The sequence below is a fragment of the Jaculus jaculus genome, chromosome 12, assembly GCF_020740685.1.
Source record: "Jaculus jaculus isolate mJacJac1 chromosome 12, mJacJac1.mat.Y.cur, whole genome shotgun sequence".
Lineage (NCBI taxonomy): Eukaryota > Metazoa > Chordata > Mammalia > Rodentia > Dipodidae > Jaculus > Jaculus jaculus.
The window spans coordinates 61,460,361-61,478,673 of record NC_059113.1 but is presented as its reverse complement, the minus strand read 5'-3'; the positions used below and the strand labels follow the sequence as shown (position 1 = coordinate 61,478,673).

General features: G+C 43.4%; 1 protein-coding gene and 1 non-coding gene across 5 annotated transcripts in view; both read right to left on the bottom strand.

Moving 5' to 3' along the window:
- LOC101616095 (Snf2 related CREBBP activator protein) overlaps window positions 1–18,313 on the bottom strand; it is a 70,181-nt gene that overhangs the window by 38,182 nt on the left and 13,686 nt on the right. For all 4 annotated transcript variants that reach the window (XM_004671066.3, XM_045131123.1, XM_045131124.1 and 1 more), the window contains exons 6-18: window positions 17,760–17,900; window positions 14,666–14,888; window positions 14,276–14,550; window positions 11,975–12,068; window positions 11,041–11,130; window positions 10,245–10,418; window positions 9,818–10,167; window positions 9,535–9,712; window positions 8,661–8,797; window positions 6,521–6,690; window positions 6,192–6,384; window positions 745–881; window positions 478–664 (exon numbers count right to left, since the gene is read on the bottom strand). In XM_004671066.3, coding sequence (XP_004671123.2) covers window positions 478–664; window positions 745–881; window positions 6,192–6,384; window positions 6,521–6,690; window positions 8,661–8,797; window positions 9,535–9,712; window positions 9,818–10,167; window positions 10,245–10,418; window positions 11,041–11,130; window positions 11,975–12,068; window positions 14,276–14,550; window positions 14,666–14,888; window positions 17,760–17,900 — 2,349 coding nt within the window. The remainder of the gene's footprint in view (window positions 1–477; window positions 665–744; window positions 882–6,191; window positions 6,385–6,520; window positions 6,691–8,660; window positions 8,798–9,534; window positions 9,713–9,817; window positions 10,168–10,244; window positions 10,419–11,040; window positions 11,131–11,974; window positions 12,069–14,275; window positions 14,551–14,665; window positions 14,889–17,759; window positions 17,901–18,313) is intronic.
- Window positions 12,146–12,274, bottom strand: LOC123453925. Its single transcript, XR_006633094.1, has one exon. It is a non-coding gene; the product is annotated as a small nucleolar RNA SNORA30/SNORA37 family (small nucleolar RNA).

The following is an 18,313-nucleotide window of genomic DNA, read 5'->3' as shown; positions in this document are numbered from 1 at the left end:
CTACCTTGAAAAAAAACAATTATTTGTCTGGGCTGGAGATAGATGGCTTAGCAGTTAAGGTACTTACCTGCAAAACCTAATAACCTAGGTTCAATTCCCCAGAACCCACGTAAGCCAGATGCACATGGTGGCACACCCATCTGGAGTTTGTCTGCAGTGGCTGCAGACCCTGGCCTGCCCATTCTGTCTCCATTGTCTTTCCTCCCCCGACCCCAATAAGGAAGAAAATATATTTTTTTAAAAAAAATTTGTCTGCCAGGTGTGGTAGTGCATGCCCTTTAATCTCAGCATTTGGTAGAGAAGTAGGAGGATCACTATGACCTTTCCCAAGTCACATGACTAGAAAACAATGAAGTTAAATCAATACTACTGAGTTGGTGAAATAACAGAAGTAATAAGAATGCAAAAAGTAAGACCCTAAACAAAAGAAGTAGGAGATTTGGGTAAGAAACCCTAATACTAAGGACAACTACATACCTGGAGTGGGTGAACATCAGTGGCCCTTAGCACCAGAGAGGCTGTGCTGAAGCAGATGCCTGGGGTGATGAATGGGGAAGTAACAGGTCGAGGGTCAAACAGATTTGGATGATTGCAGACTTTTCTCAATTGCATCAAGATGTTGATGACACTCATGAAATGGCCTGTAGCTAGGGTTTCCTTAGTTCTGGGGAGAGAGGAAAAATATAAATATAGAATATCCTGACAACCTCAGTGTCTGAGAGCCGACCCTCAGTTCTCCCTTACGTGGTCTGTGCCATGAAGTCATCATAAAGACAGCGTTGGCGCTTGGAAAGCCGGCAGCGGATAACATGCTCGTACTTTTTGGGCATCTGCTTCTCAACATCCACTTTAACTCGACGCAACAGAAAAGGCCGCAAAACCTAAAAGCAAGTAAGTAGGAGGTTGACAGAAGACAGGATACTAAGCCCCAGCCTAGCCCCTCTAGTTGGATCTTAGCACAATGGCTAGCAAAGAAACAGCAGACGGTGGTGGCACACACCTTTAGCCCCAGCACTGGGGAGGAAGAGTTAGAAGGATCAAGTGAGTTACAGGTCAGCCTAAGCTACAGTGAGCTCTTACCTTAAAAAAATAAAAATAGCCAGGCGTGGTGGCACATGCCTTTAATCCCAGCACTCCAGAGGCAGAGGTAGGTGGATCGCTGTTGAGTTCAAGGCCACCCTGAGACTGCATAGTGAGTTCCAGGTCAGCCTGGACTAAAGTGAGACCCTACCTCAAAAAAATCAAAAAAAAAATAATAATAATATAAATAAATAAAGACTCTGGATTTGATATCTAGTATCCACATTTGGTGGTTAAAGTGCTTGCCTGCCAAGCATAAGGACCCAGGTTCAATTCCCCAGTACCCACATAAGCAAATACACAAGGTGGTGCATGGGTCTGGAGTTCGTTTGCAGTGGCTGGAGGTCTTGGAGGCCCTAGAGTGGCCATTCTCTCTCTCCCTCCTCCCTCACTCCCCTCCCCACCTACCTCTCTCTTCCCCCCATCCATCCATCCATCCCTCCCTTCCTCCTCCTTTCTCTCTCTCTCTCTGTGTACACACACACACACACACACACACACACACACACACACACATATATATGTATATATATACATATCTGATAGGGGCTGGTGAGATGGCTTAGAGGTTAAGGCGCTTGCCTACAAAGCCTAAGGACCCAGGTTCAACTTTCCAGATCCCATGTAAGACAGATATATAAGGTGACACAAGTGTGGAAGATTGCACATGAAGGTGGTGCATAAATATGGAATTCAATTACAGTGACTACAGGCCCTGGTATTCCAATTCTCTCTCTCTCTCATGTTAAAAAAAAAAAAAAAAGCCCAGTCTGTTGGGCTTGTCTCAAAAGAAAACAGAAAGAAAAGAAAATCTGATAGGACAGGGTATTCAGTATCTGTTAAGGGAAAGAAAAAAAAATGAAGGAAGTGTAGAAGTAAAGGAAAACTTACTGGTTTCTAGCCTAATAAAGATGTGACTCACCAAGATGAAGTGCAAAAAAAGAAATCTGGCTGAGAAATAACAAACTGTAAGGTATTTGGCTGAGAACAGAATGAATTCAAAACAAAACTTTCAGGTTGGAGAAATGGCTCAGCAGTTAAGACCCAGGGTTTGATTCCCCAGTACCCATATATAGCCAGATGTACAAACTGCCATGTATTTGGAGTTTGTTTTCAATAGCTAGAGGCCCACTTTCTTTCTCTCTTCATGCAAATAAATGTTACTATTTTTCTTTCTTTTTTGGGGGGAAGGGGTGGTTTCAAGGTAGGGTCTTGCTCTAGCCCAGGCTGACCTGGAATTCACTGTGTAGTCTCTGGGTAGCCTTGAATTCAGTGATCCTCCTGCCTCTGTCTCCCTAGTGCTGGGATTAAAGGTATGTGACACTCAGCTAAGAAGATAGTTTTAGTTACAAGCATCAAGCCAAGCCAGGCATGGTGGTGCCCATGCCTTTAATCCCAGCATTCAATAGGCAGAGAGGTAGGAGGATTGCTGTGAATTTAAGGCCAGCCTGAAAATAAGAGAGTGAGTTTCAGGTCAGCCTGGGATAGACTAAAGTAAGACCCTACCTAGAAAAATGAAAACAAAATAATTAAATCAGAGCTGGACATAGCAGCTTATTGATCTAACAAGTCAAGGCTGTTGAGTGTGTTTCCTTAAAGTGTTAAAGGCAAGCTGGACTATATAACAAGACCTTTTTCTTCTTAAGAAAAAAACATGGGCTGGAGAGATGGCTTAGTGGTTAAGGTCCTTGCCTGCAAAGCCTAAGGACCCAGGTTAAATTCCCCAGTAGCCACGAAAGCCAGACACACAAGGTGGCATATGCATATGAAGTTTGTTTATAATGGCCGGAGGCCCTGGTGTGGCCCTTCTCCATCTGCCTCAAATAAACAAACAAATAAATAAATAAATAATTTTTTTTTTTTACAAATAAGGGGCTGGAGAGATGCCTTAGCGGTTAAGGTACATGCCTGCGAAGCCTAAGAATCCAGGTTCAATTCTCCAGGTCCCATGTAAGCCAGATGTACATGGAGACACATGCGTCTGGACTTCATTTGCAGTGGCTGGAAGCCCTGGCGTACCCACTCTCACTCTTCTATCTCTAATAAATAAATAAAAATAAATTTAAAAAAAAAAGAAAGAAAATAAGGGCTGGATAGATGGCTTAGTGATTAAGGCACTTGCTTGCACAGCTAAAGAACCAAGGTATAATTCCCCAGGACCTACATAAGCCAGATGCACAAAGTGACACATACGTCTGGAGTTAATCTGCAGTGGCTGGAGACCTTAGTGCACCAATTCTCTCTCTCCTCTGCTTCTTTCCCTCTCTCAAATAAACAAAAATAAAAACTAAAAACATAGCAAGTCAAATATAAAAATTTATGGTAACTCATCTAGAAATTTGAGAGATTACAAACACAGGCAACTGTCATTAATGTCTTGGGAATGAACATGTTTGTGAGCTATATACACTGAGAAGCAGAAAAGATCAGAATGTTGAAAGTTTCTCTTTAAAAACTGGAGAGATGGCTCAGACATTAAAGCACTTGCTTGTAAAGCCAAAGGACCCAGGTTTGATTTCTCAGCACCCACATAAAGCCAGATACACAAGGTGGCACATGCATTTGGAGTTCATTGGCAATGGCTAGAAGCCCTAACACACACCCATTCCATCTCTATCTGCCATGCCTTTTCAAAAAAAAAAAAAAATATATATATATATATGTAAGATAGCACTGGAGAGATGACTTAGAGGTTAAGGCATTTGCCTGCAAAGCCAAAGGACCAAGGTTCAATTCCCCAGTACCCACATAAGCCAGATACACAAGGTGGCACAGGCATCTGAAGTATGTTTGCAGTGGCTGGAAGCCCTGGTGCACCCATTCTCTCTCTCTCTCTCTCTCTCTCTCTCTCTCTCTCTCTCTCTCTGCCTCTTTCCCTCTCTCAAAGAAATAAATAAATATAAGTTCTAAAAAAAAAATTGAAAATATGTACAATGTAAAAAAAAAAAAAAAAAAAAGATGAAGAAGCCAGGCATGGTGGTGCACGCCTTTAATCCCAGAACTCAGGAGGCAGAGGTAGGAGGATGGCCATGAGTTCAAGAACACCCTGAGACTACATAGTGAATTCCAGATCAACCTGCACTAGAGCAAGACCCCACCTCAAAAAACAAAATAAGGGCTGGAGAGATGGCTTAACGGTTAAGCGCTTGCCTGTGAAGCCTAAGGACCCCGGTTCGAGGCTCGGTTCCCCAGGTCCCACGTTAGCCAGATGCACAAGGGGGCGCACGCGTCTGGAGTTCGTTTGCAGAGGCTGGAAGCCCTGGCGTGCCCATTCCCTCTCTCTCCCTCTATCTGTCTTTCTCTCTGTGTCTGTCGTTCTTAAATAAATAAATAAACAAACAAACAAACAAATAAATAAATAAATAAAAATAAAGGAGCCAAGCATAGTGGCATAGGGGTGCATGCCTTTAATTTCAGCACTTGGGAAGCAGAGGTAGGCGGATCACTGTGAGTTCAAGGCCACCCTGAGGATTCCAGGTCAGGCTTGGCTAGAGCAAGTCTCTATCTTGGAAAAAAAAAAGTGTATGGGGGAGGGGGTACTGGAGAGATGCCTTAGCAGTTAAGGTGCTTGCCTGCAAAGCATAAGGACTCATGTTTGACTCTAGATCCTACATAAGCCAGATGCACAAAGGTGAGGCAAGCACAAAGCCACACATGCCCACTAGGTGGTGAGCCTGGAGTTCAATTGTAGTGGCTGTGCAGCCCTGGCATGCCAATTCTCTCTCTCTGCGCCTCTAAAATAAAAAATAAGGAAGGGGCTGGAAGCCAAGCTGGTGGCGCCTGCCTTCAATCCCAGCACTTGGGATGCAGAGGTAAGAGGATCGCCATGAATTCGAGGCCACTCTGAGACTACATAGTGAATTTTAGGTCAGCCTGGACTAGAGTGAGACCCTATCTTGAGAAGAAAAAAAGAAGGGGCTGGAGAAATGGCTTAGCAATGAACATGCTTGCCTGCGAAGCCATAGGAGCCAGGTCTGATTCCCCAGGACCCACACAAGCCAAATACACAAGAAGGTGTTTGCATCTGGAGTTCGTTTGCACTGGCTGGAGGCCCTGGAATGCCCATTCTAATTCTCTCTCTCTGCCTCTTCCTATCTCTCTCAAATAAGTAAATAAAAATAAGATATTTTTAAAAAGAAAGAAGAGGCAGGCATGGTGACACACGCCTTTAATCCCAGCACTTGAAAAGCAGAGGTAGATGGACTGCTGTAAGTTTAAGGCTATCCTGAGACTAATTCCAGGTCAACCTGTGCTAGAGTGAGATCCTACCTTGCAAAACCAAAATTGAATAAATAAAGTAAAGAAGACAGGCTGGAGAGATGGCTCTGCAGTTAATGCACTTGCCTGTGAAGCCTAAGGACCCGGGTTTGATTTCCCAGTACCTGTGTAAAGCCAGATGCACAAAAAGGCACATGTGTCTAAAGTTCATTTACAGTGGCTAGAGGGTCTGGTGTACCCCATTCTCACTAGATCTGTCTCTGCTTACAAATAAAGTTAAGTAAAATTTTAAAAGAAAAAGGTGGTCAGGTGTGGTGGTGCACACCTTTAATCAAAGCAGAGGTAAGAGGATCACCATGAGTTCAAGGTCACCCTGAGACTACACAGTGAGTTCCAGGTCAGCCTGGGCTAGAGAGTGACACCCTACCTTGAAAAAAACAAAACAAAACAAAAAAGTGGCCAGGAATAGTGGCATATGCCTTTAATCCTACAACTCGGGAGGCAGAGGTAGGAGGATGGCCATGAGTTCAAGGCTGTCTTAGGACTACATAGTGAATTACAGGTCAGCCTGGCTAGAGTGACACCCTACCTTAAAACAAAGGCAGACAGACAAGACCAAACATTAAGTTGATGTAATTCAGACAGTGAAAACAAGCAGGGACTAAAAGAAGTATTGTTCTACTCAAAGAGCAAAAACAACAACTAAAGAAACCAACATGATGACTAAGGTAAGGTTGCTAAATTTTGCAATGGGTTAGTAACTAAAACACTGCAGCTTGATAACTGGGATAGTTCAACCTGGCACTGACTTCCTTTTCTCTTAAGGCTTTGCTGGGTATTACCCTTAGCTCCTTATCATCCCCAATGCCTTGACAGACTACTGTAAATTTTACCTTGTGGAGACGTTTAACTAGACCTTCATTATACTCTTGACTTCCCTCAATCATGCCAGTTAGGGGGTTAGAGAACCATTCCTTGAACTCGCGATGAGACTGGAAGACATGGGGCATCAAAAAATGCATCAAGGACCACAGCTCCATGAGGCTATTCTGCAAAGGAGTTCCTGTCAGGAGCAGGCGTCTCTGGCTATGAAAAGAAGGAATTAGAAGAAAGATATAGTTAGAAAGATCCCAACTTTCTGAGCACCTTTGTGATACATACCTCAACCCATGCAACCAGCCCTTCAAGCCAAGCCCTTATAAATCTCTATCTTTACTTCTACCTGTTGAAGTTAAGGAGTGACTGCCAGCGTTGGGATTTGAAGTTCTTGATGTTCTGAGCCTCATCCAGAATAAGATAGCGCCAGTTCTTGCGGCGGAAGGCTTGGTGGTCCTGTAGCACCAGCTTGTAAGATGTGATGCACACATGGAAAGCATTGGGCTTGGTCCAGCCCTGAGGGGTCAAGGAGAAAATAACATATAAACAGTAGAATGGAAAAACAAAAACGTAAGAAGGCAAAGTGGGGGGGGGGAGGAAGTTGGAGAGATTTCTCAGTGGTTAAAGGCACTTCTTTGCAGTGCCTACTGGCTAGGTTCATTCCCCAGTAACCACATAAAGCTACGTGCACAAAGTAGTGCATATATTTGGAGTTTGTTTGCAGTGGCAAGAGGCCCTGGAATAACCTTTCTCTCTCTCTACACAAAAATAAATATTTAAAAATAGGGGTTAGAGAGATTGCTTAGGGGTTAAGGTATTTATTTGTCTATGAAGCTAAATGACCCAGGTTCAATTACAAAGGATCCATGTAATCTAGATGCACAAAGGGGGTTCATGCTTGTCTGGAGTTCACTTATAGCAGCTGGATGTCCTGGCACACCCATCCTCTCTCTCTATAATAAATAAGATAAATTTTAAAAAATAATTAAGCTGTGCATTGTGGCTTGAGCCTTTAATCCCGGCAAGCACTAGGGAGGCAGAGGTAGAGGAATTGCCATGAGTTCAAGGCCACCCTGAGACTACATAGTGAATTCCAGCAAGACTCTTATCTCCAAAAACCAAAAATAAATAAATAAGAATAAAAAATTTAAAAAAAGGGGCTGGAGGGATTGCTTAGTGGTTAAGGCATTTGCCTGCAGAGCCAAAGGACCCAGGTTCCATTCCCCAGGACCCATGTTAGCCAGATGCACAAGGGGCGCACACATCTGGAGTTTGTCTACAGTGCCTAGAGGACCTGGCACACCCATTCTCTCCCACGCCCCCTTCTCTGTCAAAAAAAAAAAAAAAAAAAAAAATTTGAAAAACTAAAAGAAAGGAGCCAGGCATTGTGGCACATGCCTTTACTCCCAGCACTCAGTAGGCAGAGTTAGAGTGAGTTCAAGATTAGCCTGAGACTATATAGTGAATTCCAGGTCAGCCTGTGCTACAGTGAGATCCTACTTCAATAATCCACCCAAAAAAATTACAGGGCTGAATGTGGTGGTACACACTTTAAATTTTTTTAACTTTTTTTGTTTATTTTTATTTATTTATTTGAGAGCAACAGACACAGAGAGAAAGAGGCAAACAGAGACAGAATGGGCACTAGGGCTTCCAGCCACTGCAAACAAACTCCAGATGCATGCGCCACCTTGTGAAGAATCTGGCTTATGAGGGTTCTGGGGAAAATTGAGCCTCGAACCGGGGTCCTTAGGCTTCACAGGTAAGCGCTTAACTGCTAAGCCATTTCTCCAGCCCCTTTAATTGTTATAATTGCAGCACTCAGGAGGCAGAGGTATGAAGATAGGTATGAGTTCAAGGCCAGCCTGAGACTACAGAGTTAGCGCCATGTCAACCTGATCATAAGGAGACCCTACCTCAAAATAAATAAATAAATAATAGGGGCTGCAGTGATGACTCAGCAGTCAAGGTGCTTGCATGGAAAGCCTAATGCCACAGGTTTCATTCCCCAGGGCCCATATGTATCTGGAGTTTATTTGCAGTGCTTAGAAGCCCTGGCAGGCCCATTCTCTGTCTGTCTCTCTCTGCTTACAAATAAATACATTAAAATATTTTTTAAATATAAAACAAGGAAGACATGCTCATATACTCAAAGAACAGAAATCAGTTGCAGCAAACAAAAAGTTTCAGGTCTGGTGTGATAGCTCCAGATGTATAAAGTTACTTGCTTGTAAAGCCTGCTGGCCCAGGTTCAATTCCCCAGTACCCACATAAAGCCAGTTGCACAAATTAGTACATGCAAATGAACTTCATTTTTAGTAGCAATAGGCCCTGCTATACCCATTCTCTCTCTTGCTCTCTCTCTCTCAAGTGAACTTTTTAAAGGAAATTAAAAGTTTCACCAGGAGAATGGAATGAAAGATGGATGAGAGAAAGGACCTAAAAGCAAGTATCAATGGGGTAAATGAACACACAGAAACTCTAACCTGCCGCTTGAGCTTCCTCTCTTTCTGAGCTCCATAGTAAGTAAGGATTTTAAAGCTGGGACACCAACGTTTCAATTCCATTTCCCAGTTCAACATCACGCTGGTGGGAACAATGATTAAGTGGGGTCCCCAGTTACCTGTTTAGGAAAAGAATAACCATTGTAAGACTATATAACCTTGCAGTTCTACTTCCTTAGATAAAACCCCTGAGCACTATCTCCTGATGCCCTCTCCTAGGAATCCCAGTACCTATATTGTATCCCAGATAGTTACTGACTAGCCGATGAAGCCCCCCCAAAAGGGGGGGTGGTAATGTGGTGCATGCCTTTTAATCCCAATGAAGAAATAGGATTGACATGAGTTCAAGTGCAGCCTGGGCTAGAGTGAGACACTGCTTCAGAAAAATAAAAAAGATACAATGAATGCCCAGAACGTTAGCTGAAAGTAAACCTATACCAAATACTATTTTGAAATTTAATATTCAAGGGACAAAAAGGCTACAAAAATAGTAATCCCAGCATTTGGGAGGAAGTGGCATAAGGATAGCCATGAGTTTGAGGCCCCCTGAGAATACATACTGAACTTCAGGTCAGTCTGGGCTGCAGTAAGACCCTACTTCAAAAAACCAAAAAACATATATAAATAATAATAATAGCAAGAAGAAAAGTATGCTGAATATGGTGGCTTACACCTTTAATCCTAGAATTTGAGAGACAAAGGTAGGAGGATCTGCTGTGAGTTCCAGGTCAACCTGAGCTAGAGTAAAACCCTATTTCGAAGGAAAAGAAAAAAAGTGTTTTACTTTCCTACATGTAGAGTCATCACAATACAAGTTACCCAGGGTGTTGGCCAAGCGGCTCCAAGAAGGATTTACCTTTTTCACAGGCCAAGTGAGCAAGCAAGGAGATGGTCTGGATTGTCTTCCCCAAACCCATTTCATCTGCAAGAATGCCATTAAGCTTCTTCTCATACATAGTAACCAGCCAGTCAAGACCAATGTGTTGGTACTCACGGAGCTGGCCCCGCAGAAGCAGAGGGATAGGTGTCTTTACCTGGCAGGCAGGGGAAATTATCACACATGATGGAACTGAGGCATCTATCAGCAGGAAACAGTAAAGCCAAGACATGAGAAAGAAGAAGCTGAAGCCTTTGGATACCTGGGTAGTAGCCAAGGTGTAACCCTTGGGCTGAAGACTTTCCGCTGCTGCAGCAATATCAGTAATTTCTTTCTTGGGGCCTAGAGTGGTGGGTGGCCCTGGGGTGGGAGGCCCACTGCCTCCATCTGCCTCACTCTGTTCTTCATCCTGAGCAAGCAAGTACTCCACCCCAAAATCATCGTCTTCATCTTCCTCCTCTTCATCTTCCTCCTGTTCCTCATCTGCTTGGCTCTGTGATCGGGCATCCTCAGACTCATCAGACTCAGATTCTTCTGATTCTGAACTCCCACTTGTTTCTTCCTCCTCTGAATGCTCATCTTCCTCATCCTCACTCTGCTCTTCAACAGAGTCTAAGTCACAAGACCAAGGCTTAGTTGCTATTTTTCTAATACTGCCCCCTCACAGCCCCTCAGGACCACACACTCACCTGACTGACTGCTACTATCTTCTTGAGCTGCCTCCTCTGCTTCACAATCAGAGCTGCTGGCCTCAACCTCTTCATCTTCCTCTTCCTCCTCACTATTCCCAGAGTCTGGAGAGGAGGCATCAGAGGCATAGGCTCCTGCATACTGCTGCAACAGCTCTTCCATAGAAAGCTCACCTAGTAGGACAATTCAAGGTTAAGTACTGGGTGCTCTGAGGAAAGTAGGCATGGGAGATATTGGATTTAGGTGCTGCCTGTTGATTTTATCTTGTCTCCTAGGCCCAGGTTCAAGACTACAGCATTTACTTGCAGCCCTAGATACCAAAGCCAATGCTCATAATGTGCACTACAATCCTAAGAGGTGCTGACTTCTACTGGAAAGCACACCATCTGATGAACATCCTGGGACACAGTGGCTCACTCCTTATAATTCTATAATCCCAGCACAAAGCAGGCTGAAGCAGAAGGAACACTTCTTTCAACCTAGAGTTCTAGGTTAGAGATGGCCAGAGTGAGATCCTGCCTAAATTAAAATAGTAATATTGCCAATATCCTGTGAATGTAATGTTCTCTTCCCCTGAGCTCTTATAACACACTTTACTCAAACTTCCACCATAAATCATTCTTTTATAAGTCTATCCTTTTCATTATACTTGAGTTACCAGAAACATATATAATTACCAGCCAGCAGAACTAGGAAAATAAAAACATCTCATTTATTATTTCTTTATTCCCAACACTGTTCACAGTGGATACATCCTTGCTACAGAATTTTAGTAAAATATTTGGTGAATATCACCTTCTCGAGCCAACTCGTTCAACTCCATGGCATGATCCACCTCTCCCTCTAACTGTTCTTCAGCTGCTATAGTGTCCTCTTCATCTTCAGCTAGAAAAGAAAATGAAGCATAATCAGTGAGGACAGAGGCATGGGATTTAAACCAAGAAATTAAGGTAAGAAAGCTCAAAAAGTTGGGATCTGACAGTTTGAAGGGCAAGGAAATACAGGATTTAAAAAAAAACAAAAACAGGCCTAACTAGACGTGGTGATACATGCCTTTAATCCCAGCACTTGGGAGGCAGAGACAGGATGCCATGAGTTCAAGGCCACCCTGAGATTACACAGTGAATTCCAGGTCAGCCTGGGCCAGAGTGAAACCCTACCTCGAAAAACAAAAAAACAAACCATCAACAACAACAAAAGGCCTAACGTAAGTGACTGTGGTAGTGTATGTCTATAATCTTAGCACATGGAAGGCTCAGCCAGATTACTTCCAGTTTAAAGCTAAACTGAATTATATAGCAAATACAAGGCTAGCCATGAATACACAGCAGAGGCAGGAGGCAGGAGGATTACCATGAGTTCAAGGCCACCCTGAGACTACATACTGAATTCCAGGTTAACCTGGACTAGAGTGAGATGCTACCTTGAAAAACCAAAAATACCCTAAAGAAAGAAGAGAGGAAAGGGAGGAGAGAGGGAGAAAAGGAAGAAAAGAGGACCAGGGATATAATTGAGTCAGTACAGTGCTTGCCTAGCATGCATGAAGCCCTGATTTCAAACCCCTGGATTACATAAAACTAGGTAGGGTAGCACATGCATGTAATTCCAGCATTAGGGGAGGGGAAAACAGGAAGATGAGAAGTTCAAAGTCACACAGACTTGGCCACACAGTGAGTTCAAGGCCAACTGGGTTCTTATGACCGTATCTCGAAAAAAAAATAGGCCTGACCTTCATCCTCATTGGCAGTAAATTCTTCATCATCTTCATCTGGATGCCAAGGTTGTTTCTTGCGATGTGTGACAGAAGTAGTTAAGGGTTTCACCTATATGGCAAAGGATAAAAAGTAGGAGGTTAACACAAGAGGAAAATACTATGTTGAAAGAGAAATGAGAAAATCATCTCTGTCCCCTGGAATTACAGGGGCCACTGTTACATTCTCAGGGCAAGGATGTAATCAAGAGTTTTCTCTCAGCACCAGGTACCAAATCCTGGCCCCACTGCTTGAGGGAGGACCTGTGAAAATGCTACATAAAAATCAAACAAGGTGTCACATGCACCTGGAATTAGAGGCCCTGGCATGCCTATTCTCGCAAATAAAAAATATTTAAAAAATTAAAAAAGAATAGGGCTAGAAACCAAACACAGTGGTGCACACCTTTAATCTCAGCACTCCAGAGGCAGGACTGTTGTGAGTTTGAAGCCACCCTGAGATTACACAGTGAATTCTAGGTTAGCCTGGACTAGAGTGAGACCCTACCTTGAAAAACAAAAACAAAAAAAAAGCCAGGGGCTGGAAAGATGGCTTAGCAGTTAAAGCCCTTGCCTACAAAGCCTAAGGACCCAGGTTCAATTTTCCAGAACCCATGTTAAGTCAGATGCACAGGTGGTACATGAGTCTGAAGTTTATTTGCAGTGGCTGGAGATCCTGGTATGTCCAATCTCTCAAACTGTCTCTCTCAAATGAGTACATAAAATATAAAAACAAAACAAAACACAAAAGTCAGATGTAGTGGCACAAGCCTTAATTCCCAGAAATTGAGAGGTAGAGGTAGGAGAACTGCTGTGAGTTTGAGGCCAGCCTGAGACTAACTACAGAGTGAGTTCCAATTCAGACAGGCTGAAATCAGAACATACCTGGGGGAAGGAGGAAAAAAAAAGAAGAGAAAAGAAAAAAAAGGGGGGTTTGCTTAGTGGTTAGAACACTTGAAGCCTAAGAACCCAGGCCCAATTCTCCAGGTCCCATGTAAGCCAGACACACAAGGTGACGCAAGTGCACAAGTGTGCATATGTGCACAAGGTGGCACACACATCTGGAATTTGACTGCAGTGGCTGGAAGACCTGGCACACCAGTTCTCATTCTCTCTCAAAAAAAAAAAAAAAAAAATTACAAAAAATAGGTCCCCAGTACTCAGAGATAACGGGCCAATAGTATAGAAATCCAGGAAAGACTTCCAAGGTGACCATCACAATTTCCAAATTATAAGGGGCAAAAAGAGTATCAAGCCAGGTGTTTTTCTTTTCTTTTCCCCTCCTTCCCACAGGTATGTTCTGACTTCAGCCCGGTCTGAACTGGAACTCACTCTGTAGTCTGAGGCTGGCCTCAAACTCACAGCAGTTCTCCTACCTCTACCTCTCAATTTCTGGGAATCAAGCACACACCTTTAATCCCAGAACTTGGGAGGCAGAGGGAGGAGGATTACTGTGAATTCAAGGGCAGCTTGAGACGACGTAATGAAAAAAAAAAAAGTATGATGGCATTCCACAAAAGTGGAAAATAAAGGTCAAAATACAACATTTTAAAAGCATAATAAATTCTTCCATTACATCATCACAAATCCTGCCTATTACGGGCTCCAACTTGTCACAAACCATTTTCTCCCCTAGCCAATCACAAAATGAGAGGCAAAAATACCTTAATCAGGATTCTCAAAAAAACACCATTAGCCAGGATTGGTGGTACTTGCCTGTAATCCCAGCACTCAGGAGGATTATTACAAGTTCAAGGGCAGAATTGTAAACATAGTGACTTCCAAGCCAGCAATGCTACATAAGTAGATCCTATCTCAAAAGGAAAGTGGGGGATGGTCTGGGGAGATGGATCAGCAGTTAAAAGCACTTGCTTGCAAAGCCTGATGGCCTGGGTATCCATGTAAAGGACAATGAACAAAATAGTGCATACAAGTGAAGTTTTGTTTACACTGGCAAGAGGCCCTGGGTGTTACCATATACACATTCTCTTTATCCTCTCTCAATCTCTCTGCTCACAAGTAAATAAAAATATTTCGCTTTAAAATTTGCAAGGTGTGGTGGTGCATGCCTTTAATCCCAGTACTCAGGAGGCAGAGGTAAGAGGACCACCATGAGTTGGAGGCCACCCTGAGACTATATAGTGAATTCCAGGTCAGCCTGGGACACCTCGAAAAAATAAACAAACAAACAAAAAAAAACAAACATTAACACCTCACTCAGACTTAAAACTCCCTCTGCTTCTCCTCCAAACCATCTTTTGTCTCCACTTCGGCCTATACCTCCAAGACCTGGGAGGGTTCCTCTTCCACACTTTCTTCAGGCCCATCTCGAGTGTCACTATCACGAGATGAGGGAGTGTGAGAGGGACTGGAGGGCTCTCCCAACAGTTGAGGAGGGAGGGAACGGAGTAGCTCTTCCAGTGGCAGTTCTCCCTCATGTCGAAGCAGCTCAATTTCACGCCTCTGGGTCTCAGCATCATTGCCTTCCTGCTGTTCTTCAACCTCAATGGTTTCCTCATCATCCTCTTCCTCCTCTTGGGGTTGGAAGTCCCCATCTATAGCAGGAGAATAAGGTCACAAAGTCCACGGGCCCTGCAAGCCACAGGGTGGGTTTTTCAGCTCTGGAAAGGGTACATGGGGAAGATTAACAAGGCCAAAGAGCACACACACCTTCATCATCCAGCTGAGAAGCAGGGAGTGGAGGACTGGACGCTGCTGAAGAAGAGCCAAGGCAAGGAGAGGAGCCAGCCTTGCTGGAAGCTAATGGCTGGTTGAGGCTCTGAGACAGAAGGTCTGAGTACTTCTCAGTTTGCCCCACAATGAAATCCAGGTGTAAGTCCAAGGCTTTTTTGCGCTTTTCCTCAAGCCTGGACTGTTGCTTGAATTGTACCACCTGCCATAATCGAAAAGGAGACCAGTCACCACCATACTCTTATTTTATATGCTTTTATTTATTTTATTTATTCAGGTTTAAGATTTATTTTTATTTATTAAAGACAAGAGAGAAAGAATGAGTGAATGAATATGGGGACCCAGGGTCTCTAGCCACTGCAAATGAACTCCAGAAGCACACGACACCTTGTGCATCTGCCTTACATGGGACCTGTAGAATCGAACCTCAATCTTTAGGCTTCACAGGCAAGTACCTCAACCTCTAGGCCATCTCGCCAGCCCCCCCCTTTTTTTTTTTTTTGAGGTAGGGTTTCACTTTAGTTCAGGCCGACCTCGAATTCACTATGTTGTCCCAGGGTAGCTTCAAACTTATGGCCTCTGTACCTCTCCCTCTACCTCCCAAGTGCTGGGGTTAAAGGTATGTGCCATCACATCCAGTTATTATATTCTTTCATTCTTAATTTTATTCATTTATTTTCAAGCAGAGGAAGACAGAATGGATGCTCCTGAGCCTCTAGCAGCTGAAAATGAACTCTAGACGTATACGCCACATCATGCATCTGGCTTTATGTGGATACTAGAAAACTGAACCAGGACGTCAGCTCTGCAGGCAAATATGTACCTTAATAGGTGAACCTCTCCAGTCCTATAACCTTTTCTTATACATTTTACATATATATACACACATATATATACATATATATACACACACATATATATACACACACATATATATACACACACATATATATATACATATATATATATATTTTTTTTTTTTTTTCAGACAAGGTCTCACACTAGCTCAAGTTAACTTGGAATTCACTCTGTAGTCCCAGGTAGGCTGATCCTCCTATGTCAGCCTTCAAAGTGCTGGGACTGGAAGTGTGTACCACCATACCTATGTATTTATGTACTCTTTTAGGGCTGGGAAAATGGCTCAGCAGTTAAGCTGCTTGACTGAAAAGCCTAACAACCTGGGTTCAAGTTCCCATTATCCAAGTAAAGCCAGATGCACAAACTGGCACATACATCAAGACTTCATTTGCAAAGCAGGCAGGGAAGTGCACACCTAGCACTTGACAGGTAGAGGTAGAAGGATTGCTTGCTGTGAGTTTGAGACCAACCTGAGACTATATACTGAAATCCAGGCCAGCCTGGACTAGTAAGACCCTACCTTGAAAAAAAAAAATCAAAGAATTCATTTGCAGCAGTATTGGCACACCCATTCTCTCTCTCCTCTCCTCTCTTCTCCTCTCTTAGCTTCTCTCTGCTTGCAAATAAATGAAGTAACAAAATACATAAACTCTCTCTTTTGGCCAATTCTTAGGTCTCATTGGTTCCTGGCTTTGGACTGGCCATTCAGGAGGAATAGATAAAAATCCTTAAAGCAATCATGATTTAATGGAATGCTTCTGAAGTAGAGAGGTTTAAACACAAGGGAATGAGCTTTAAACTTGCATATCTGGACTGGATTTTAAAAAATAGTATGTAGCTGGGCATGGTGGCACATGCCTTTAATCCCAGCACTCAGGAGGCAGAGGTAGGAGGATCACCATGAGTTTGAGGCCACCCTGAGACAACATAGTAAATTCCAGGTCAGCCTGGGCTAGAGTGAATCTTGAAAAACCAAAATAAATAAATAAACAACATATAAGGCTTCCAGGGTAGCATTTGTTTCATACACACAAAGCCTAGGGTTCAATACCTAGGACATCCTCCATCCATCCAAGTACAAATGAGGACAAACAGCAGCAGCAGAAAGATCATATGTGAAGGGTCAGGGATGTAAACCAATTTCAAATCAAAAATATTCGAGGACTAGTCAGGTTCAACTGCCCAGAACCAACATAAGCCAGATGCACAAGGTGGCACATGTGCACAAGGTATTGAAAAATGTGTCTGGAGTTCAACTCCACTGGCTAGAGGCCCTGACTGCCAATTCTCTCTCACACACATTAAAAAATATATATATACAAAAAAATTTTTCGAAAGCCAGGTATGGTGACACATGCCTTTAGAGGCTGAAGTATAAGGATCAATGTAAGTTTGAGATTACATAGCATGGTGAATTCCAAACAAACAAACAAAAAATACACCTCAGGAGGCAGAAGCAACTTCTATGCCAACTTGGATTACATAGAGAAATCCTGTCTTGCTGGGCATGGTGGTGCACACGTTTAATCCCAGCACTCAGGAAGCAGAGGTAGGAGGATTGCCAAGAGTTCGAGGCCACCTTGAGACTATATAGTGAATTCCAGATCAGCCTGGGCTAGAGTGAGACCCTACCTACCTCGAATATAAAAAAATAAATAAATAAAAAGCCTGCTGTAGTGCACATGACTTTAATCCCAGCACTCAGGAGGCAGAGGTAGGAGTTTCACCGTGAGTTCAAGGCTACCCTGAGACTACATAGTGAGTTCCAGGTCAGCCTCCTGGGCTAGAATGAGACCCTACCTCAAAAACAAAACAAAAAACAAAAACACAAAGGGCTGGAGAGATGGCTTCATGGTTAAGGAACTTGCCTGCAAAGGCAAAGGACCCAGGTTCAATTTTCTAGGACCCACATAAACCAGACACACAAGGTGGTACCTGCATCTGAAGTTCATTTGCAGCAATTGGAGGCCCAGGCACGCCCATTCTCTCCTTCCCCCCCCACCACTCTCTCTGTTTCTGTCTCTGTCTCTATCAAGAAAATAAATAAGTAAATAACAATTTTCCTTCTTCCTCACAGCACTTAGTAATGAAAACGTCCAATGCTCACAAGAAATGCCATGAGAGTTGAAGTTAAAGAGTATTTACTTCCTTAAGAAGTTTTGGTCATGCCTACTAAAAGGCCACTTATTTCCCTTTTCCATTGGATCCTGAATACCTTCTCTACATTGCTCCAGAACTGTCTGACATCCTTGGCCATGGTTGAAGCAATCCTTCGCAGCTTGGCCTGTTCCTCCCTCCGAGCCCGTTCCTCTTTTTGCCGTTGCTCCTCATGATGCCGGATCACCATACGTACCACCTACAGTAATAAACACCCAGTATTAAAATGCACAAACCCAACTTTTCCCAAGTACCAAACCAAAGGTAAGTATAACCAATGGCAAAAACACATGGAGCAGGAGCCAATGATGGAACAGGAGTCCGTCCATCCTGTCTAGTTCTTTCTACCTTCCAACTAATTCATCCATCAAAGGAAGGTACACAAAACCAGGCCCGGAGGTATATGCCTTTGATTCAAGCATGTGTGTGGCAAGCACAGTTAGGAAGATCTGAGTTCAGACCAGCCTGGGATTACAGGTCAGTAAGAACCGACCTTGAAGAAACAACAACAACAAAAAAGTGACACAAAAATACTAATCTCTTGGGCTTAGTGGTTAAGGCATTTGCCTGCAAATCCAAAGGACCCCGGTTCAGGTTCAATTCTCCAGGACC